The 24,014-nt window shown below is 36.5% G+C and overlaps 4 protein-coding genes across 7 annotated transcripts; 1 reads left to right on the forward strand and 3 right to left on the reverse strand.

Annotated features, from left to right (window-relative positions):
* Nucleotides 1-61: 61 nt before the first annotated feature.
* Nucleotides 62-3,307, reverse strand: LOC124292645. Its single transcript, XM_046729988.1, has 5 exons — nucleotides 2,930-3,307; nucleotides 1,325-2,819; nucleotides 991-1,235; nucleotides 688-878; nucleotides 62-495 (listed from the first exon to the last, which is right to left on the reverse strand). The coding sequence occupies exons 1-5, from the start codon at nucleotides 3,291-3,293 to the stop codon at nucleotides 427-429; spliced, it is 2,364 nt and encodes a 787-aa protein (XP_046585944.1). The 5' UTR covers nucleotides 3,294-3,307; the 3' UTR covers nucleotides 62-426.
* Nucleotides 3,308-5,258: 1,951 nt separating this feature from the next.
* On the reverse strand, nucleotides 5,259-12,562 carry LOC107217066 (solute carrier family 35 member F5). Of its 3 annotated transcripts, none has more exons than XM_015654432.2 (10): nucleotides 11,917-12,184; nucleotides 11,283-11,498; nucleotides 10,304-10,441; nucleotides 9,990-10,046; nucleotides 9,163-9,426; nucleotides 8,894-9,076; nucleotides 8,483-8,799; nucleotides 8,141-8,389; nucleotides 7,970-8,022; nucleotides 5,259-7,837 (listed from the first exon to the last, which is right to left on the reverse strand). In XM_015654432.2, the coding sequence occupies exons 2-10, from the start codon at nucleotides 11,442-11,444 to the stop codon at nucleotides 7,812-7,814; spliced, it is 1,449 nt and encodes a 482-aa protein (XP_015509918.2). In that variant the 5' UTR covers nucleotides 11,445-11,498; nucleotides 11,917-12,184; the 3' UTR covers nucleotides 5,259-7,811. The 3 variants fall into 3 exon arrangements, with proteins under 3 accessions (XP_015509918.2, XP_015509919.2, XP_046585945.1); XM_015654433.2 differs by lacking the exon at nucleotides 11,917-12,184 and adding an exon at nucleotides 12,473-12,562 and having other exon boundaries at nucleotides 5,262-7,837; XM_046729989.1 differs by lacking the exon at nucleotides 11,917-12,184 and adding an exon at nucleotides 11,613-11,811 and having other exon boundaries at nucleotides 5,262-7,837.
* Nucleotides 12,563-13,356: 794 nt separating this feature from the next.
* LOC107217077 (Bardet-Biedl syndrome 4 protein homolog) lies at nucleotides 13,357-23,007 on the forward strand. Of its 2 annotated transcripts, none has more exons than XM_015654445.2 (10): nucleotides 13,357-13,614; nucleotides 13,844-13,986; nucleotides 14,093-14,205; nucleotides 14,523-14,617; nucleotides 14,691-14,853; nucleotides 15,144-15,297; nucleotides 15,921-16,043; nucleotides 18,854-19,040; nucleotides 20,846-21,054; nucleotides 22,698-23,006. In XM_015654445.2, exons 1-10 carry the CDS (start codon nucleotides 13,533-13,535, stop codon nucleotides 22,797-22,799), a joined length of 1,371 nt encoding a protein of 456 aa, XP_015509931.1. In that variant the 5' UTR covers nucleotides 13,357-13,532; the 3' UTR covers nucleotides 22,800-23,006. The 2 variants fall into 2 exon arrangements, with proteins under 2 accessions (XP_015509931.1, XP_046597298.1); XM_046741342.1 differs by having other exon boundaries at nucleotides 13,359-13,504; nucleotides 22,698-23,007.
* LOC124294717 lies at nucleotides 17,249-18,151 on the reverse strand. Its single transcript, XM_046741346.1, has 2 exons — nucleotides 17,841-18,151; nucleotides 17,249-17,743 (listed from the first exon to the last, which is right to left on the reverse strand). Exons 1-2 carry the CDS (start codon nucleotides 18,004-18,006, stop codon nucleotides 17,532-17,534), a joined length of 378 nt encoding a protein of 125 aa, XP_046597302.1. The 5' UTR covers nucleotides 18,007-18,151; the 3' UTR covers nucleotides 17,249-17,531.
* Nucleotides 23,008-24,014: the final 1,007 nt, after the last annotated feature.

Genomic DNA, 24,014 nt, shown 5'->3' on the forward strand with positions numbered 1-24,014 from the left:
AGTCTTACGATTAGATAGACCATAATCGAGTAAACATTTATTCACAAATCCGTGTACATACATCAATACTATGAATTACGACCATATGGAAAGAAAGCAGTACAATATATCATATAAAATAGGACTCAATATAGACATTATATCAAACAACTATCGATCAACTGGATTATACCCATGCTAGGAGTGATCGGCGTGTTACTTGAAATTTATGTAAGATTATTACATTTCTTACAGGAGCGCTGAAAATTAGAAGCAAAAAAATACTAAGTTTTACAAGATAGTTTCAGGGTATTAAATCTCGTGACAAAGTTGGATCTACTAAGCAAGCACTATAGTTTAACCGGTCAAATATCCTAAAACTGTATTTTCCTGTCTCTTTTTGTTTTCTCTATACTATCTAACATTTTTGAGTCTATGTATCTCAAATCAGAATAGGTGTTGTTTGGATATCTTCTGTCTCCACCTGCCGCTTGATAATCGCTGCATTCGTGCATCCTTGTATGTTAAAAAAAAAGATAGTGTTAAAGAAGATTGCGGAATTTGTTGTATGATAAATGTGAAGCAGATGGGCACGATCACCACAAAGCTATTGTTAAGCTGATTACTGTTATTAAATTGAAGTCTTATAGCTTTGTCAAGTCTCGAACTACGGCATAGCATGTAATTATATATTTATGGTCAACGTACCGGCTTTAAAAATATTTTATTCATCATGTCGAAAAACACTCCACATGCTTCCTTGACAGACGAAATAATGTATTCGAATACTACCTCGATATAACTCAAGTCCTCATATTGATCATGCTCCTCGTAGAAGAAACAATCATAGATCATTGGAAGAAATATAATCATAGCGTACACCATACAGCCAAAGAAGACTGAAATCAATAATCATAATTACGTACTGAGTAATTCTATGTGAGATGAATTCGTTGGATGAGGGATTTTACCATACTTTGCTACCCGATATACCCTTAATAATAGGATTACCTATTGGATGTTCACCGATAGACTTCAGTTTCGATGTTTTGTTGCTAAAATCCTTATCATGCTTATGCTTTTGCGTATACATAAGTGTTGAAGAAATAATTGAGTCCTCATTTTCACCAGATAACAACTTCTTCAGTATTGCGCTCTGCGTTCCTGCGGTAGGATCGGAAGATGATCTCATATTGCCATTCAAGTAAATTTGTTTTGTTTGTAGCGTTTCAGACAATGGTTGCAGTGCGGAATCCCTTACAGTAAAAAAGTGGTTTAAGTTAATTACTGTCACTGTACCATACAATTGTATTTCAGCGGTTAATGATAATGTCCATCAACTTACAATGTCTTGTTGATCATAGTCGACAGAACTGAACATTGTTCCAAAGTTCTGATTTCTGGTAAACTAAGTTCCATCTGATCTCCCACTTGCGATGTATTGTTAGACTCCTCAGCAATCGATTCCGGCGCTCTGCTTTTCTTTGATATCGGTGCTCCCATTGCTACTTGACAAAAGTACTGCTGTTGCGGACTTTCACCACTCACCATTTTATGCAGCTTCAATTTATTATAGTAATCCCAGTAACTTTTGTTCAAAAGCTGTTGAGTTTTGACTGGTATCGCAGTCGGCTTTTCAGTAGGTACATCTGTATCTGCTCTAGGAGATTGAAGCGATGATAAATTCTGCTTCTCCAAATCCAGCGACGAGGTAATTTTAGCATCTTTATGAGGTGGTCTTTGGTATGGCTTGATACAATGTTCTGGTTTTATTCCGTTAAGGTCCGTAGGATGCGGTACTCTTGCATTAATTTCGTTACGATCAATAAAGTTTATATTATCTGCTTGCATGGTATGTTGTGAGCTTGGAAAATTTTCTGTATCATCCGATGTCATATTATTGACGTTTTCTCTATGATTAGACACAGGTATGCGCTGCTGAGTCTGATACATGCAATTACTTTGTGGATCAGGTGTTAATTGTTGTGTGCACTCTGATAGGCATGAGCTTGCTTTTTTTAAATACGGAGTTTGGGTTCGTCTTCGATTCGTTGATATATGTGGCTCCGAACTTTGGATGCGTTTTTTATTAAGCATCAAACGTTGTTCCGACTTCATTTTTCGTTTCTGACGCAAAGATATCACCTTGCCTTGCTCACAGAGCTGCAGAGTCTGATGTTTCCAATCCTGATTCAACACTTGTGGTTTATTTTTTTCAAAATACACGTTTTTCTGTTTCAATGACTCGAACTTTTTGTTTTGATGATCTTCTATCCCGTCAAGGAAACTTGCGTTCAACCTTTCGGCTGGCTGACAATAGTTTTTTTGCATTTTACAAAACTGAGTTACTTTGTCTGACACATGCGAGTCTGTGTCTGTAGTTTGCTGTTGTGGCTGAAAGTACGTTTTATTCTTGACTAAGCATTCTGTTCCATTGTCAGGATTACGATTTTGTTTATTAAAAGCTCCGTATCTTTCAGGTTCAGAATCAGTCGTTACTAGCTGATACTGTGGTGCTTGAATGTTACACAGTTTCTGCTGTGCATCTGTAGTGTGTGATTGAAGAGGCTGTTCTGGATGACAATAAATATGAAAATCGTGCTTGGGTATGACGTTATCCTTATTAAAGTTTAAAATATTTTGTTGGGGTCTACTACACTTCTCTTCATTGCGAATATTTTTCATTAACTTTTCTGAATTTGATTTGAATTCAAAATCGCGATCTCTATTCGTTTGAAAACTTAGTGGAAAATTGGATTCAGTTGTTAATTGACGTTGTTTATCTTTGTGGAACTGTAAATGTTGCTGCTGTTTCAAATCATCCAATTTCTTCTTTGAACCTACGGAAATATGTGTATTTAGTATGTGCATCGCGAGTAGTGCTGAAAAAAATACTGTGAGGGTAAATATGTATGTAAATGTTTTTAATCAGTATTGGTCAGAAGCTCACCTATTACTGATTGACTTGTAGGCTCGGTATTTAACTGAAAATCATGACTTTCCAATGTTTGACTCGAGAATGGATTGCTCGTTATTTTAGAAAAGCTTGTGCCTAGACTCATGAATTGAGGAGTAAGGTCATTAGGTAACTCCAATTTTGGAATATTAATGTTCTTGAAAAGAGTCGATATTTGGGAATCAGGAGATGACGAAGACGAATTATGTGGCGGAATATCAACCTTCGATTGTGGCTGGGTTGACATTTGAACTGGTAAATTTTGAAAGCTGAGCACTGGTACTTGCACATTATAACACTGAGTTGTGCTCTGATTTTTTTTTCCAGGTACAAGATCGACTTTGTTTGTGATCGGCATATTCGTTGCTTGAACCTTCTTTTCTACCGTCAAAAAGAGCTGCCCATCCTTTGCCTAATATACAAAAGATTTGCTTTCTTCGTCAAATATTAATGATTGTAGTATAGCCATGCTCCCTTTTTCAACCCAAGTACTTCAAATTTGTCTGCTTTTTTGTCACCTGTGCCGGTTACACACAAACTTTCTCTCCCTTCTAGACAAATTTGAATTACCGGCAGTAAAAAGGGTACTATATAAAGTAAAATAAGCTTATTGAAAAAATTATCTTATTTAAGTTCAAATTTCTTCCATGCTTTCCACGATATTCACCTGACAACATTGCAAAGGACGTGTTTGGTCAAATTCAGAACTTTTCAAGTCAATCCTTTCCGAATTTCTTGGCGTTGTTTTCCCGACTGAGGTGCTAGGTCGTGGTGTATCTCTTTCTGAATATGTTGGACCACTCTTCACTGGACTGCAGCTTTTTCTTCTCGATTCGGCATATCCAGAACTCTGCTCGTTTGATTCTTTGATGGTCCGGACTAATTGAGTCGAGTCGAGCGCAACTTCTGACGATACTATTTGCACAGTTTGTACACCAACACTCTCCATCCCTTTTGATTCGTCAGGTTTCTCAGCCTTCTGCTGAATAACTCGGGCTCTATGAAACAAACATTGAAATTGCATTTATATAGGGACAGAATTAAATGGCAATTACAACTATTATTCAATTTTAATCACGCAGAGATGACAGCTATCATAAAATTTGTAGGCTTTGTGCTTGAAACGTGATTGCGACATCGATACATTTATCAGCAAGGATTCTGTCATACTGAGTCGAATCTATCCATGGTACAGTTTTGTCCGCAATAGATTTGCAGTCTTTTGATACAGACATTCCTGATTCTTCCTCTGTTCTAACTTCTCCTAGATCAGTTGACGTCATTTGACTTCTCACAGTTGTGACCCTAACAATGTGTTATAAATTGAAACTTATATAGCTGAGATGGAATTATATTAGCGCTCAACTGTAAATATAGCCATAAGATAATAACATACTTTTTGAATCTTGGATCAGGACAGCCAGATCTTCTCCTGGGCTGTTGACTTTGGGAATATTGCTCTTTTCTAGAATCTTGGGTCCCAAACATTTTTGAAGATCTGAATCAGAAGTAACAGAATGAAGAATAAAGGAGAAGCATAATTGTTTTACTTTTCTTCATACAAACTGAGAAAGAGTTCGAATATTTTTAAATATACAGACAAAAATCAATTAATGTGCAAATGAATACGTACTGAGATCGTGGGACCTGTTCGATTGTCCGGCTTCGCCTTGGCGTGCCGGTAAATGTGACAGTATACGAAGGTTGTATCAAATCGCCAGCATCATCTGCCAACCTACGCTGTGGTATTTTAGGCCAAGAAGGGTCAGCAGGCAGCCTGAATTCATAACGAATATGAAATTTACTCCATACATGCTGATCGGTAACAAATCAGCGGAGGTACAACATACCTTAGTGAACCAAGGTTGTATTTTTGGGGTGTAGGCAATAGGTTTTCACTATTAACTAAGAATCAGACATCTATGAATCATAAAACCATGAAAGTTGCAATCACATTTTTCACATTGGCTACCTTTTATATTCAATCTGAGAGCAGTGTCCTCATCGTGGCACGCCATGTCAAATGAATCGTACATAATTGTTCAACTTTTCAAAGAACCTCCAACGTTTGCTGGATAGGAAATGTCCAAGAGGTAGAACGTTAAGTCAAGTGAAAATTACATATTGCATCTACTGTATGTAAACCGTTAGTATGTCAATGTCAATTTGGTTTGACAATTCGTCCTTTTTTTTTGTTTTTAAGTTCACCATGGTAATAATAATAGTTTTGTTTTATCTCAGTGGACTTGGATCATTATTAATGAATAGTGCTCTGCAGTATAGATTGCAATCTTAAAAATGTACTCAAAACACAGGTCACTACTACTGCCAATATTTTCTTTTAATTCCTCCGTATGTATAATGATACATGTATAGAATTCCATTCGGTAATTAAGGTTTCTTAATATTTACATTAGATGTACAATTATAATAATACATACAGGAACAGTCAGCTATAATTAATTATAATAAATAATATTGATCCGTTTGCGTATTAGTGATGAAACTGTATATTGTATATGTATATACGAATGTTCATTTTCCTTAAACTGAATTCAGTGTGCAGTACAAACATCTTGGCGTGTTATCACCGTTTTCCTATGGCATTCTGAGACCTATCAATCTAGTCTATAAAATTTAATAACACTTTTCTCAACGAATTATATTGCAAAAAACAACAATCTTCCAGGGAAAGAGTGTTGTCAGAGTGAAATAAAGGATGGACAATTATTGCTCATTCAATGTCTGTAAACCGAGATGATTTCGAATTTGACACACGTGTGTTGATAGGGATATTTTGACTCAATGTATAAAATTACCTGATAATTTATATGCATACATACATATAGATACACAGTTGCACTTTAAGGAGCGTGCAGTAATCTATTCATAAGTCTCTAAAATATATATATACATATCTAATCATCAATTTGATTGATGAATATGCACATTGTGCGCATTAACTGAATTGTATTTTGTAATGTATTTATAATAAACAGGCATAGTTAACATTCATAGTTAGTAGTTATTGTACATTTTTGCGCAAGAGATCTTGCCTGACTTTTAAATCATAATACAGGTATTGGAAATACAAAGTGACAAAATATAAAATTTATCAATCCTGTTGACTAGATTTTATTATGCGAGATAGTTTGCATCATTATACTTTCGAAAAATTGGTAAATAATCTTCGACTGATTCGAACACATTTTCAGAATAGTTTCGCGTTTAAGTACTCTGCAATAATTTGCCGAATATAATTTCATCGCTTAGCAAGTTTCAATATACATATACATATATACATATAAACACATGTATATATATATTATATATATTTGTAACAATTTTATTTCAAGTTGGTCCTAAAGTGTAACCAATTATGTTTATTGTTCCTCGACCGATTTAAAACTATATAGTAATATCTCACTGATAGTGTCTTAGAAAATTTAAAGTACCTACTCTATATATTTGGCTGGCTTTTGTAAGCTCGAAAAACTGAATAAAAACACATCGCATAATTCCTAACTATTTATCAAATCGAAAACAGCAAAACCTGAAGAATGTACGAAACCGTTGCAACAAAAGGAACAGGTTTATTAGCTATCCAAACTTCAAAACTAGGTAAGTTTTTGTGTATTTTTGAAAAGCGATACGCATACTGCACTTCTATAAATATGTTTCCAACAGTTAGAAAGCACTCGTGAACAGCACAGGATTAACTTTGAACATATTTCCATTTAAATTTTACCCAAACCGACCATTAATCAGTAATAATTATGTATAACAAACCTGTGAGGTTTGTACCGTAAATTAAGCGTAAATTAAAATCTAAATTTTTAACAGCTATAGTATGAATATGTACAAATTAGAGGTTGTAAAATGGCAAATATCAACAATACATAAAAGTTCACAGTAAACAATTATGGAAATATAGTTGATCCAAAGCCTATAAGAGTTTAACTGTCTATACAATGAATATGATATCACAAATATAGTTTATACGTAAACATTTTGCATTATATCTTTTAAGCCTTGGCAAAATTATGAGATGAGCTTTCCGTTTCTATACAGTTCAATCAGACAATTTCGTGTAATAGCCATCAAAATAACTTTGCCATCTATAACAATAAATTGTAGTGCTACTATCGGTCTCTAGTCCTAGATTTCATTCATAAAAAATAAGATAACGAGGCAGTAATGCCTTCAATAGTCTCCATTACTTCTCTTCACTCAGTAAATGGCAAAATCCGCAGGAGAATTGTTATAATTTAATTGTTCAGGAAAAGCATTTTAAACAAATTCTTACTACCCGGATTAGCCAGCTTAAATTTATCAGCAGTGGGCTTATTAAATCATATCTATCCATTTCAATTAAGCTTTGGTTTGACAGTTATAAAATTTGAAAATGATATTTCAAACCTGGCTCATTCTCGAAGTCGACATTCTTCAACGTGTTCTGAATTTTACTTAGATAAAGCAATTAAATATCAGCACATGCATTTTTTATCGCGAATGTGAAACATACTCTGAGTGTTGTAGAACTATGCTTGACGAACGAAATACCTATGGTTATTACAGTGAGCTGTCATTATTATTATTTCTATTGCTTAATATAGCTGCAGCTATTTAATATGGAATATAGAAGCAGCATGGTAGGAGTGGTTATCACTACTTTCGCATCAGTTGCATGAAATTTTAGTTTTTAACAGATGTCTTTACTTTGCCCAATTTTATACAAATATAAAAGTGTAACATGTGACAGAATGTCAGGTTTTTCATGTCAATTAATAACTAAGCAGATAAATGACTATAGTGGAATGATGAATTTAATATGGAATCGGTTTTAGACGCAGGCTGCTTATAAGAAACTTTAGAACTAAGACACGAGTTGTAATGCATCTTCTAAAAATAAAAGAGAAAGTAAAATTACAAACGAAAAAGAAAATGAAAATTATTAAACTGTTCAGTGCTGACCTATGTGAGGAACATTTTAACAGCCTATATATTTATTGTCAGATTAGGCCTCGTGCTCACCATTGTTTATACAGATCAAAGATTCTGTTTGTTCTGCTTCCAAGTCTTGTATCCTAAAAATAGTAAACCTATTAAAGCATTGCAATATACGTGCTCATTTGTATGGTAAAGCATGACGCTCTTGGCAAAAGAAAGGATGGTAGCAAGCTAATTGATAATCTGTAATCTCACCTAACAGAGGATCTGCTCCGTCTGCATACCCATGTATAAAGTCTTTTGACACCTTCCAAGACTGGATCCCAATTATCATAGTACGATAGAAGTGACACAATAACAAATGCCAGCAACATGGGAACTGTGCCTAAGTAAAACATACACGGGTATTCGACCTTCTTCACTAAAACGTCAGCTAGCATTGACATTGGCATTGTCAAACTGACAGCCAGCGTAGCAATAAGAGATGACGTTAGGAAACAGCCCCTAGAAAGATATTCAGTTAGCCAAAGTTGTGTAGATAGTGTGAAACAACAGCTGGAAATATTGAATGATAGGAATAGCTGGAGTATATCTTACCACAGCCACAGAACTTCGCTTAAAACAGTACCAATAAGTCCGTTGATGATTAAAAAGGTCCACTGGTGAGTATTGGGCCATTCAAAGTCCTCCCAATCTCCATAGTGGAGTATAAAAAATAAAGGCCACAGAAGTGTCAAATTGAACAGTCCGACAAAGCCAAAGAACATTGGTATATCCATTTTGTCTTCATGGTCAACTTTTCTCCTTAAAAAAACTAGGTACGCTGCATAAAAGAATGCACTGACCAGTGCCAAAATGATACCTATCGGTATCCTGTTGGCTTCGATCGTTAAATCTGACAAGCTTACAAGTACCTGCGAAAACGAAGTGCATTGACTTGTGTTTCTATTGCAGCACTTTCTTCGGCAAATGTATCCAGAAGAAAGATTTATTTTCTAAGACACTCACCAGTCCAAGTATGCTGATTAAAACTGCAACGAACTTTGATAGTGTGAATTTATCACTACCGTTACTGGGAAATACTGCAGCAAGGAATAATGTAAATAAACTGGATGTCGATGATAATACTGTTACGATGCCTGCTTCAGTTCCGATCAACGAAATTTGATAGGTGTAATTGGCCATAAACCACTGTGAAATTGCGAAATGTTCGTAAATATTCTAAGGTCTTAAATTAATATTGAAACAGGATAAGAAGTAATTACAAATATTCATACCAATAGGCAGAACATAAGAGCAATTTTTGCTACTTTCTGCACTGAAAACTTGTTGGCTTGCCGCTTGGCATGTTCTCCAGCTCTGACACTAGCTTGATAACTAAGCCTTGCCAAAAGTGCTTCTGTAGCATCACATTCGGACATGTGACGAACCTCTGCCAATTTACTAAACCTGACGGAACGTATTGAAGAGTCATCGCTTTCGGTACCCGACGAACGGTCACAATGTTCAGGGGTTTTGATTGGTACAAATGTTGGATCACTCTAGAATAAGATTAATTTGTTTTGTGATTCGTTGTACACATTCAAGTTATTTGCACTAGCATAGATTGTTTGCAGTACGATTTGAAAATGAATAATTATTCGACTACTGCAATGCTGCTCATCAACAAGTATAAAACAAATTGTACATAAGATGGTTTCAAAAACGACAATCTCTGTGTGAATCGTTTTATTCTGACAGTCAGTTTAGTATCTGTATTCATATTTGTGAGATTTTCAGGTCCAGTTAAAGATTAATAAATCTGATAAATCAATGCAATTACTTTATAGATAATTCTTTAACGAAATAATGAGCAGGAACACTAATGCCAGTTGTGAACGATCGAAAGTATAAACTGAAATATAAGAATATTTTCTTATAATATTTTTGATAGTTTCTAGGAATTCAAAGTGAAAGAAGATTTCTGTAAGTATAAACAGCCGTATTTATCAAAATTTCAGATCAGTCATTATGGTTGATATACGAGGTGTCATAAAAATGAAAAACAAAATTCTGAGAAGAATGTTAGTGATAATTTAAGAATAATAATCAAACAGTGTCTCACCAGACTTGTGTTTGCTTCCGCGTAAAAATTGTCATCCTCCATATTCGGATCTATGAACTAGAGAAAAAACGTGATATTTATATGCTGTGGCGAAGAACTGACATAGATTACAAGGCTCAAGTTGGTAACATTAACATAGCCAAACATCAGAAAAAAATCATTATTGCACAGTTTTAGAATGACTTTTAAGGGGTTGGCTTTTAAAATATAAGTCTGTTTAGATTATGATGGTTTACTGAATTCTTCATAAACATTGATCGTTACAATAATGTTACTAACTTATTCCTCGTACTAGATTAGTAATAAAATCATACCATGTAAGTTGCTGGTTTATTACACTGATCTCGCCAAGGAGGCCAAAAGCAGAGACCAAGCAGATACAACGTGAACATTGAAGTTTTGATGTATGTACTGAAAAATGGCTTTTTAAATGCGGCCTCCTGATAAATGTACTGAAAAATATAGAGATTACATTTGAGTACAACTTTTGTACACCTGAATTACTTTGACGTAATCGTAATACAAAATTTCAACTCTAAAGTATCTTATAATTTTCAGGTTTCTATGCCCAAAGTATGACAACATTTTTTCATTGATCAATATCACATGATTGAGAAATCATACCAGGAATAAAGTTTAAGGAGATGTAAAGTAGCATAACAAACGTTCACTTTGAAAAGTTTACCATCGCCATAGGCTTTAATTTTATAAACTTAAAGCTATGTGAGGTTTTAATATTTGAGAGCAAAAAATATACTACAAGTTTCCAAACGATTGCAGTAACTTCTATTGATTAATATGCAATGAATTACTTTTTTCCTACAGAACTTATTTCTACACGCATTTCAATGGGGAAAAGAAAAATATCATGTAATTGTGACAGTGACATTTATAATTGATTCTGTCAATACTAAGGTACTGAAGAGTTCAAAAAAGTACTTCTGGATTTCTAGGTTTCTAAAAAACCTGAAAATAAGTACTGAAATGTTTAATTTTATAGAGAACCAATTTTGTACTACACGAGAACAGCAACTCTAATTTTTCTTTGTCATTTGAGTCAATAGATAATCATATTCACAAAATCGTTAATCTTGGTCAATCAGTGTCTACTATGAAAAAAATATTATGCATCATTAGGCAAATCTGTTTACTCAAAATAATGCCAAGGTAAATTCTACAATTTAAAATGAATATTCAAATATGCACAGGTTTACTCTGACTAATTTGGGTTTGTAATAATTGTGTTTTGAAACGTTTGGTTCAAAAATAAGAATTAAATATCAATAATCATACTTTGGTGAGTTCGGAACTGGACACCCATATGATATCGACTAGGAGTAAAACCAATAGACCTAAAACGAGTCTTTGCGACTTGTTCATTATAGCTGCGAGCTTATGAGGATCCTCTGCCATCCCTTGTTGTCTTTGTTGTCTCAGTTCCACCGAACAACTCATCTCACGATCCGAGTATAACGTTGTTAAATCTATTTACACATCGCCATGGCGGATCTGTTGGAAGAAACAGAGGAATACGAAACTATCAATACCTTGGTGATGTGGTAGAGATCCATAAGGTTCTCACAATATTTTCAACGCATGGCAGCCATTTGAACCTAGTCTCACCTGCTTAATTAAAAGTATACCTGCACACCTGCATGTGAATGTTTTTTTTTTCTAAGTTCGTGTTACACAGTTCAATACATAAATATACCCCGTTCGTTGTCAAGGTTTGATAACAGGTGGTAGTTGCGCGAGATGACAAAACGAATGGGGTGTAAAAGAGCAACAGAGTAGGAAGTAAGGAGAAAAAAACCGGCGAAAATAAATTGAGAGGCATTTGGTAGGCGGACGTAAAAGTTTGTCGGAAGAAAACACAACGTTGCAGGGGAAATAATTGTATTGAATATCTTATCGTGAAATTACTCACTGCGATAAACCGGGCTCGAGTTTATGTCATGATTGATGAGTTGTGTACGATAATTACGTTCGCGATGCTTTACACCACCAACTGGTCTACATTTCAGAACTTTTGTTATTTCACCGATATGGTTTAATAACGCCGAGGCGTCTCTTTCCATAAATAATCTCCGATTATCGGGGAATCTGTATTCACCATATGTATTTTTTTTCAAATTATTCTTATCGTTATAAGGATATTTAACCGTAAACACGTTTGGTTACATCGCTCGCCACAAACTAACTACATCGATAGATCAACTGCCATGTTCAATTTTCGGTGACGTTTTCCTCTACTTAGTCTTAGCGCACTCTGCCGGATTTTTGAAAGAACTAGTCATAATGTGTGTTCGAATTTTCCCGCCGATTATTGCAAAAATGGCAACGGTTAGACGGAATTCTACCTTTCAAATTGTGGTGGAACTTTGGTGGTAGAGGATCCTCCGTTCAAATGTTTATAATATTATAAAAGAGTATCTGAATGTTAGAAAGATTTCGGTAATTAAAGATAAATGTTGTTAACTTACCTCAATTCCCTGAAAATGGAGGACCGAGCGAATCCGTCATTACCGCCTTTTTCACGAACTAGAACCTCAAGGCACAATTGATGAAACGTATAAATTATAATAGTCTGCGATCGCTTCATCATTTGCATACTGTAACACCTGTGTTTTTGTTATTTGAAGGACGTGCTGCTTTTGACGTCTGTGATATTACGGTGTCTGTATATCTCACGCTACCACTTCGTTCGATATGATATATGAATAGAACATTGAGCTACGATATTGCATTGACGGTTATCTTGCCCATCAGTGTGTGCACTACGGGCACTGAATGCTAATGAGCTTGCTCATCCTCTAATTTGACTAACTACGTGATAAGAAACACCGGGCTGTAGCGGGAGCATTTTATCAGACACGAAATTGCTGCTTGCAATTTTTTAGTGTCACATACTATACGTAAACCTTGGCGCAGTACATATAATTCACTATTTATGAACGAGGATAATTTGTTTCAGTTATACGTTGCTATGTATGATGCTACGGGATTTCTTTATTTGAACCATATAAATTAAACGCTCTTTTGTTCAAAGTGTCGATCGTGCATTAATTTAAATTGGTCGCATTTATTTATAAGTTTCCAAAACTGATGAAAATATAAAAATTCAATGCTACAATTTTACATGGGAAAAATACCGATTTTTCTTCTCACGATTTATATATTGTAGTCCGTATTTTAAAAATATTTCTTAACAAAAGAATAAAAGTATATTAATTATTGCATAAAATAATACAGGATGATCATTTTACGTAAAAATATTTTTCTAACGTGGTGTCTTATACTGCAATATAAAAATTTGCAAAAGGTATAGCGATCAATGTTCGTTGTTGAAAGCAAATGTGTGGGAATAAAATGTAGTTGTGCAAAAAGATGCACGAGGTTCCACTGGACGCCCGCGTTGCTGGGTAACGGAACGGAACAACATTGGACACTTGTCATCGCATCCTTACTAACAGCATTTGCTTTGTGATAGCAACCGCGGAGCGCTTTAATACGGTGTAAGACGGAAAACAAGTAATTTGAATAATGGCTAACAACGTGTTGAGTAACGGGCGAATTCACCATTCGACAATGCCACAAAGTTTGAGTATTGATAGGGGCAAGAAAGGTATATAATAATTAACAGTGTTTAGGAGAACTTAACGTTGTCGCAATTTTTACTTAAGATTATTGCTAAGGTCGGTAATTTTTCATTTACACGATGTCATGACACCATCGAGAAATACGGCGATTGTTTTTCAAATAATTTTTTCTGTGAGATTTTATATTCAGAGTTACATGAGAATCGCATAATTATCAACAGGGATAAATTAATATCATGTGAATTATTGTCACAGTTCCAGACATTCCAGCAATTGAAACTCGAAATTGGCTCCTCCATAAACATTACACGCGTCACGAGTACAAAATCTGCAAGATACTCCTCGAGGAAGAGTTGGCAAGGTCCAACGGACACAACGAATATGCTTCTTACTTGAAGGTGATACCGCTTTTGAAGAAAGTAGAAATCGATGAAACTAATAAGTTAGTCCGGTACTCTTCACTCATTTGATTTTCATCGAAATCTTGAATACAAATAATTTCAGGGACTCATACTCAGGAAGGAAGGCAAAGTACAAGACTCGATGGATTGCTTTCAAGTTTGTTATACGGTCAATACAAGAAACATCGAAAATGTGAAGCAAATAGCCAAGTCGCTGTGAGTGAATTATTATGATTTGCAACAGTATCACCGAAATGCTTGTAATAGAAGAAATACACAAAGGATAACTATTGATATACTCCACGAATGAGATACTTACGCACACGTTTTTTTCATCAGTCTACAGTAGCTATAATTGCTTATAACTTATAATAATACTCGTATAATTCCTCATTCAGCAATGTCGAATAATTTACCTCGCATTTTTTTTAATATCCACATAAAATCTGGCAGCTTATTTGTACACAAAAAATGGAAAGAAAAAATTTTTAATATTGCCGATAAAAATAAACTTCGTTGTAAATTTCGAGTAGATTTTTATTAGGAAGTCACAGACGAGCGCTCGAGGCGTACCTGGAGGCTGATAGAATGTGCGGGTCGCCGGACTGGGAGATTCTTTATAACTTGGGTAAGAATAAACCGTATAAATCGTAAATATTTTATAAAAATATCATGGAAAAATATGTCGGCTTTTTCCGCAGGCGAGTGCTACACTAAATTGAATCAGCCGTCGGACGGGACGCGTTGCTTGAAACGAGCTATCGGCTTGACCGCCGATGAAAGGCCTTACCTAAGCTTGGCCAAGATTTACGTTGCGGAAGGTCTCGTCGCCGAAGCTGTTCAGGTTTACACGTCCGCTCTCAGGTCAGTGAATTACCACTAAGATTTAGGGTGCAGCTGCACGAGGTGAGCTAAATTTTGCCAAATCGCCTTTGGTCGATCGAGCTCTGCTCGGCCTGATAGCTTGATTGATAATATCGGGTATTGGAAGTTCGATCAAATAATCCCGGACATTTACGCCCAATTAGTTCTGCTCGGTTGTGGAGCGCTGGTACCGTTGTTGTGTCTACACCGTCTTCCAGGACACGCTCATACCTATACGAAGACTGTAATTCGAAACCAGCGTAATCGCATTCCTTCTTGCATGTGTGCAGCGTCTGTCCCGAGAACATCGACGTCGCTGTTGAGCTCGGTCTCTTGTATCTCAAGCTCGGAGACACTCAGAGAGCTTTCCAGCAATTCGGACTTGCTCTCGTCCAGCAGCCGATCTGTCCTGAAGCGCTCTTGCCCATGGCTTCTGTGATGCAGGTCTGGAAAATACGATGTTTCTTTCGAATTTTCAATCCCCTGGAAGTAGAAATCAGAAAATTGAAATCAGTACTACCTTTGCTCAAACGATAATTGTTTGGGTGGGGGTCAAGAAGCAGAATATCCACAAAATGGAAAGGTCGCGATGTTAAATTTTTATGCATGCGGATATCTTATGCATGAAATTCCAAAATGTGAAAAGTTTAAAATGTACCTCGTAAGACAAAAAATAGAGTCGACAGGACTCTAATAAACATATATATATAGAAATTTTTAAGATGCTGTGTAGTAGCTTTTTCGTTATTTTATATTACGACATTTAAGTATTGTAGCAATTTATACATTTCCGCGTTTTCGAAAATGCGATATCGTGATTCTTGCGTTATGTGGCCATTCTACTTTTCCACCACCACCCAGAGTTCGAAATAGGTTCTGTTTCGGCGAAAGTGTTTGCTAATACATTGACAAGTCGAGCATATTACTCTGTACCTGACGAAGAGGTTTGTGAACTTCGCCAATTGAGAAGTAAACGAAAAGTAATGGAGACAGTTCTGCGAAGGGGTCGAGAAATCGATTCGCCTAAAGAACGTGATGCACATACTTGATTGTGTGTTTGGTTGCAGGGTCACCAGGAGTACGACGTCGCGATGTCCAAGTACAGAATAGCGGCTCAAGAGCATCCAGAGTCGGTCGCTCTGTGGAACAACATCGGGATGTGCTTTTATGGAAAACGTAAATTTGTAGCAGTGAGTGAAATTCAATAGTTATATTTGCTTTATCACTTTAGAAGTCAGTAGGATAAACACGATTTCCTCTCAATTACGTCCATAACGTTTGTACAGGCTGTACGCATACACGCCGTCGCTTATTGTTAGTTTCTAATTTCGTGCGAAAATATACCAGGGCGAACGTATCGCCTTCCAGGCTTGAAAAAAAATTTCCGGGATATATGGCCCTCTTCAAATGGTGAATACTGATGCAAGAAAAAAAAAATCTGAAAATAGAAAATTTGTATAGGTATAAAGTAATGGGATCAACAGGGAAAGGCAAAGTACCGAGGTTTGAGTGGAAAAATATATCTGTATGGAGATATGTTCTTATTTATACTTTGACTCCTACCGCAGGAAATACTGCAGACGAATTTCAAGCATTATTTCCCTGCTAGAACAGAAGTCATAAATGTATATAAGATATTACGTGCTAGAAGGCGTAATGAGAGTTTTTGTTGAACATTAATCATGCTGTAGCTATCGGTAGCTTACGGATAGATGATTGAGTTTTTTAACAGAAAAGGGAGAGTAAAATATTCGTTCATCTTGTACATTGGCTATGCACGATATTTTTCAAGTATTCTATTCGATGCCGTTAGGAAAAATTGTATACTTCACAACGAGCACTTCAGTGCCTCGATTTTGTACGGAAACAAATAAATACTTGAACGGTCGAGTTTTTAAGTACACAGAATTGAAAAAGAATTTTGCGAGGCAGACCCGGTAAATAACCTGAGATTATTATGTTGAAGATGATAAACGCGCATTTGGGGATTTATTTAAGTGTGCAAGGGGTAGGTAAATAATTTATTATGCGAGTATAAGATAGAAATGCAGACGAAAGGAAATAGAAAAAAGATTATGAATAATTGCTATACACCAATTAGTCAGATATTAGATTTATTCATCTTGTTCGATTTCATCCAGGTATTTTTCTATTTGTTGTGTTATACAACCTTTAACGTAGCCACAAATACAATTGTTTTTGTTTTCGTTTTTTAATTAAATTGTTATAAATTATATAATAGTAAATTGATATAAATAAATACAAAAATATAGACAAAATAAATAATATGATAGACACGCATACAGTTAGGAATCAAGTATTTGAAATAAATATTATGGTTAAAATAAGTACAGTATCACTTGTTTTAACTCAAGTTTAGATTTTTTGAACATTTCGATTTGTTTTCAGAAGTTTTTACGTAATAAGAAAAATAAAAGAAACCAGAAATTCGTTATGGGAAAATTTTGGGAGCTGTAAATTCAGCTCGTCTGTGTTACAGAAATAGATAATTCTTAAATTTTCATAAAACCAAATATAGGATCAAGCAGTAGATGTTTTTCATTTTTAAATTTTGGACTTTATCAAGGTAGCATTTTGTTAAACTTAAGGTACTGAATTGAGTTTTCGACAAACGGAGAAGGTAAAGTTAGAGTGCTTCGATCAGCATCTTGTATTCTTCAGTCAACGGCCGTTGAGTTGTCTGTCGCTTCTTCGGTATTTTCGATAATTTCATTCAACAGGTAATGCAAGGCGATATCAATACTTGAGTCTATAACACGTTCACCAATTCTTTTCCCCAACTTTTCCAAAACTTTGTGCGTTCTGGATTTGGAACGTTTAGGACCACGTTTACGAGCCTTTCGCGTTTTTCTAACAAGATTTTCAGTTTCTGTGGGATAAAGACGATGATCGTGATTCAATGTAAAACAAAATACAAAACGTGAACAATAGTGCGGGATTTTTTTTTTTTTCATCATGAAACTCACCTTCCGGAAGCCAATTCGTAGAGACTAATCCAAACTCTTCGAGATCTGCGAGGCTCGTGGAGTGCTTAAGAATCCCCTCGTCCAAATTTTCGGTTGGCATCGCAGCTACGGAGACCACCAAAGCAGTTATTCCAAAAAATACGAGACACAATGAAGTGATCTTCATTTTAGACGTTTTTTGAGCAGTCCTTGCTTATAGTAATAGGCGGGATGCCAACTTGCGGAATGATGTGAAAATCCGTTGGGTGTGAATTTATAAGTGCAAATACTTCCGTGTCCGAAGCGGACATGCAAAGTTTTCTCCGCAAGTGATAACATCCGTTGGCAAGAGCCGCCAGTGCAATATATCCTCAATAGATAACTAACCACTGGGATGACGTCATTTTGCGTAATTTGAGACCGCCTAGAATTGATCATCATTATTCTTTGAAAATTGTATTGGCAGAACGACGTCAATGACATCGATTCATTTCCGCGGTTAAAACATTTTCCACGTTTGTATCCTGTATTTTTCCGTATTTCCAATGGAATAAATATACCGGAAAACCACATCGTGAATAAGAACTGGAAATAACGAAATATTTGTAAACAGAACTATAACTAGAAACATATGTGACTTTTCTGCTGTACGTTCTGCAATATCGTAAGTTTTCGCAAGATTTTCAAAAGCCGGAAGAATACGATGGAGGATAATACGTGAAAAATAAAAAAAAATACATCAGCAGTTTCAAAGTAACTTAAGCAACAGCAGTTAGTAACATCCTTTATGTGACCCACGTCTACGTGAGTTTCCCCAATTTCATTGAAAGATTCCCATTTATCATAAATATTGTAAATTTCGGTACGTCCTTTGGAAATTAGCGAATAGTTGAGAAGGAAATTCCTTTTTTCATCCCAGTTATATTTTTCTTTTTCACAAATATTTTCTTGTTTTGTTTGTCTTCTCCATAATTACCATAGATGCACGCGCATTTTCAATTATTCACATTTCATTTGTTACGGTGGATTCTCAGGCGATCACCTGCTTGAAGAGGGCGCACTACCTGAACCCACTTGCCTCGTCGTCAGCCTTCAACTTGGGCATCGTTTTTCTCTCTACTGGACAGCCGGCCTCAGCTGCCATTTATCTTTGCAACGCAGCAGCTTCAAGCACCTCAGTAAGCTTGAAACAAGCTGGACAAACTTACATGCTGTTGGGAGGTCAGTGCAGGGTGTGAAAATTTTTTAATTATCTAAACTTTTTTTCAAACGTTCCTGAAATTCCGCCGCAAAGATTGATCTGACAAATGGTTGTGTGACGTATAAAAAATCGAACAATTTCACAGATTTTTAAAATTACTGAATAGGTTGCAGTTGCAGTTAAACGTTTAAATGAGAACCAATACAGGTGATATGTATAATGTTTTATAACATAGGTATGATGATAATTCTCTGTGAAAAGTTGCAGTGCTCGTATCGATATAAGGTAAAAACTTTTGCTGAGTTTTTATCGCAATTTTATACATCTGTAACGATACATGTTGTCAAAACATTTCAGCAAAGGTTCAATTAGATATTTTCATTAATATTCACGGGGAATTCTCTGTGTGATAATGGGAAAAACTTGCGAACGATACCAGCTCATACATCCATTTCATCAAAACCAACTAGATTTTTTCTTCAAGCTGTTATAAACCAAATCAAGGAATTTTCAAGTGAGATTGCATTTCGAAAAACTGAGTTACACGATTTTATTTATATCCCAAAAGTATGCAATTTCGAGGCGCAAGAATAGCCATTAATAAAGAGCGTATGGTAATTTTACGGCGATGAATGCGTGGCCGGGTATTTTCAGCCCAAATTTATTGAGGTAAATTTTTTTACTATCTGTTTTCAACGTGTGTGTGTGTGTGTGTGTGTTGTGTATTTATGAAATTTTTAATTTCCTTCGATAAATTTGACAAGCATATGGAGATCCTGCTGGGTATCCCTCAGGAAATTTTCGTTACGATGCCAATAATCTGTTTGCTTTTCGAAGGGCCTTTGCGGAACATCACAACTCGGTAGCTCGAGTATTACATATTATCGCTATAACTACGGTTTTTTAAAATTACATTCTATATTAAAGATACCGCGTTCGTTCGTCAGCTCGAGGGGTCTGCTCAGCTATAACGTTAACTAGATTACATAATAGAGCTTTGTTCGCGAATCGCATTATCTTAGGTACGTACATACATGTATAATGTTTGTGTATATCTACATGTAGCTTTAACATTATTCCATATTACCGATTGAAACGAGTCTACGTTGAGAAAAATTTTTTCGATCTAAGATCTTGAGAGTTTCGAATAGTTGAATTCGGTTCTTGATCTCTACTATACGAATCTTTTTCTCCAAGCGCTGGAGAAATTAGGAATTAACCGAAAGAACAAACTTCTGTACCTGAAGCCATAAAGCTAATTCAAATTTAAGGGGAAAATTAGATTTTTTGTTTTTCCCTTGACCGCGCGCGTTTCACCCCTTTCGAATCTTAATTTGAGCTTATACTGAGATATACACGTGTCATCAAATTCCCCGTGCAACGTGTTTTAAAACTTGTGAAAACACTTTCCTTCGTCGGGAAATTTTCCAAGTTTGCACATTACAATATTTTGAAGAAATTTTAGTCAGGGGTGGAAACCCACTAATTACCGAAGTTGTGAATGTCAGGTTTCGGTCAAATCACGTCTTTGTAGTTACCTGGAAGTCACAACCTTTGATACCTTCTGCGTATAATTATTTTACAGGCTTACAATATCAATATTTTGGGAAACGTCTTGTCCCGATTTCTGTGTCTTCGGAAATCAGATGAAAAAAAGCTGCTGGCTCGAGTCGGCAAAAGACACTTTATTTTTTTTTCTGGAGCTCGGATTTGAGCTGAATCAGTATTTTTAGCTTAAGGTAATAAGAGGAGAGGAAAAACAAAGAAACACACGAAACATTATCCTGGCAGACAGAGATGACTTTCCAACGATGTTTTTCTGCAGTTGCCCTGAAGCAGCTCGAGGATTATGAGGGGGCGGAAAAGGCGATGACTAAAGCTTACAGCCTGACGCCTCGGGATCCTTTGGTCTTAGTCAACTTCGCGATAATCATGGAAGCTGGAGGGAAGAGGCAACGTGCTTTCGACCTTCTCGTGGAACTCAGTGACGTTCTTGCAACTGTAAACGACATCCCTTCCAGGCACAGTTCCGAGGTAAATTTAGCTGTAATACGATATGCACGAATGTTTTTTTGTTGTGTTTTTTACGATCACTCATTACAAACACAGCAGCTTGTCGTTGATAAACGTTTAACGAATTTCCCTGTCTTATTTGCGTCAACCGCCAACGTCAATTTTCCGCAAGCTGGGACTGTTTTATATTCTTTGGAACTCGAATATACAGTGTCGAATTTCGACAAGCTGGGAGTTTTGCTGTCTAGAAAAGCCTCGATCGTTTCAAAGCTTTGAATGGCGTTGAGTTAGCGGGCGATTATCTATCTGTTTCGCATTTTTTGGAAAAGTTTCCACGTTATCGTATCGCTTCAGGGCTTAGAATTATGCCAACGGTTTTTGTTCAACTTCCCGTATCGGGGCGGGGTTGAAATTCCGAATTTAAAAAGTTCCGCATTCGCCAAATTCCGGATTTTTCAGTGTCGAAACTTAAAGTAAAGAAATCAAACTTGGACGAAACATCAAACTTTCGAATGGTGCGAAACACGACGCTCAATGTTCCGAAAGGATAGAATGCCGAAAAGGCATAACTCTGACAAGTCAAAGTTTCGAAAGTGCGAAAATGAGAAAATCTTAAAATCTCAAACACTTAAATTCCGAATGATCGAAGATTTTCAGTTCTGTGAATTTTTGGCTTGGCGAAAATTCACCACTTTGATTTTTCTTTATTTTGGACTTTGGATATTTTTACGTTCGAAATCCTGGTCATTATGATTTTCAGTTTTTCTGATTTTTTACACTCACTATTTGAGTAAACTACGCTGTGTGAGTTTATTTTAACTTTTGAAATTTGCCTCCATCGAAACTTTAATTTTCGGAATTATGCTCTATCGGCACTTTATTTTTCAGAACTTTGCTCTATAGTAATTTGGATTTTCGGAATCTTGTGTTTCGGAAGTTCGAAACTTCGGGTTTCCAATCATTCGAAACTTTGTGGTTTCGTAAAGATTTGATTTCTTTACTTCAACATCGCCAACAAATACTTCGGAATTAGGCACTTTCGGAACTTTTCAAATTCGGAACTTCAACTCCATCTCCCCGTACGACGTCAGAAAAGGAAAACGAGATATGAATTAGAAGACCAAGTTATAGACAATCCTAACGAAGAAGCGGAAATTCCTCTCGCCCTCGGTGGATTCCGTTCTATCACTCGTCGTTATGATACGATATAGGAACTTGTTTTCGCGCACAGCGAGAATATCCCAAAAGCAGAATACTTCTTCCAAATCTTCTCTTGTCTTTCGACGAGGGTCTGGCAGGTTAATGGATTTGCGAATCGACAATTCCCAAAGGATCTTATCCGTACAGTTTCAAGCCAATGCGGCACGGACTATACGGCGGTTTACCCTCGGGCGGTGCTCCAACCCATGGACAATTCTGAAACTAATTAATTAACAACGGATTACAGAGATCGGCGATACGCAGCCTTCTTGTCTTTTCATCACTGCGGTCGCAAGTTCAGTGTTCCGATTGTCAGTCGCAGCTGTCGATTTCTATTCCTCTGATTGTGAGCTTGTGAAACGAGCATTAGCATGTTATGTAAAGTTCCTTGAACCGTCTTCGTTACTTGAAACCCTGACTGTACCCATGCGAATTTAGGTACTTAAACTTCTGACGATTTTCAGATCACGGAGACCGTCCGGAAGTTGTCGGCGAAGCTGGAACAGACCGAGGAAGAAGCTCCATCAGCAGCCGAAGCTCGGGCTCTCAGCGACGACGAGGTTTAATGTAATTTGACGGTATTATTTGTTCTCAATACATCACCCGAGACTATGGAATTCTAACTTGAATTAATTGCGAGAAGTGCTGTGAAGAGGATTTGCAATACGTCGGAATATAATTGTTCCGCCGGTGAACGAGTAATTTCATTGTTTCATTCCTACCTCGAACCGCTTATCATGCACTGCAGATTCAAAAATCAGAAGTATTGTAGTCGATTATTTTTCTTGAATGTTTGAAAGAGATTTTATATAATGCGAGCATGTTGCATGGGTTTATCCACGCGTGTTTTCCGTACACAAGGTACCCGTTTCTATAACGCTTGAGTGAGTCTGCGAATGCGCATGCGCGGAGTACTGAAAAAACCACTTTTAAGCCCTAGGAGTGTAAAGTGATATTTTCTGTACTGCGCGCATGCGCTGTAGCGAACAAATCTGACATTACGCGACTCTAACCTCACTTTCGTGCTTCGTGAAAAAACGCGTAACATACTCTCGTTGTATAAAGAATCGTCTGCAAGAAGGAGGAAACGGTCTTTTCGTATTTAGCTCACCTACGAATCATATCGAAAACTTACGCTCAACTCGAAAAGACTGAGTTTGCCTTTTTGTTAGGCAATGAACTATCGATTCGTAAGTATTTTGAACAGTGTCAGAAGAATATAACGAGAAGTTTGTTCGTCGATCTTGCAGGCCTATGATTTCGAGCTCATAGCCAAGCGTCGTCATAATTACCATTCACGGAGTTACAATTTGACTCCTATGATATTTTTGAAAACCATGCGTCCAGCGGCGTAACATCCGCATCAAGGTGACTAGCGTGCGGTTGAATTAGGTACGAGCAATTTAAGCGGACAGCGAGGCTGGGCCTAATGAGAGGTTGATTCTCCCCTGGGATTGACCGCCATTTGCCGTCTATGGGGGCTTGTGTGAGTAGCGAATCGTCGCAAAGAAAGGAATCGACTGCCACCGGCGATTTGTATGGATAGACGAGAGCACGTGAGCTTGCGGAATTGACTTCTCTCGGTCACGAGATGACATTTCTCTGGAAAATTCCACCCCCAATGTGTTCGCTTAGAGGGATGATCACCGACACCTCCGACTGGATTTTTTAAGCCTAACCTAAGATAACCTAACCTAATACTCGTCATTTTTTAATTTCTTTAAAAACTTTTCTGCAACTGTCCCAACTCTGAAACAGTACCCTCATTTTTTCAGATTTTC

This window comes from Neodiprion lecontei, chromosome 1, assembly GCF_021901455.1.
Source record: "Neodiprion lecontei isolate iyNeoLeco1 chromosome 1, iyNeoLeco1.1, whole genome shotgun sequence".
NCBI lineage: Eukaryota > Metazoa > Arthropoda > Insecta > Hymenoptera > Diprionidae > Neodiprion > Neodiprion lecontei.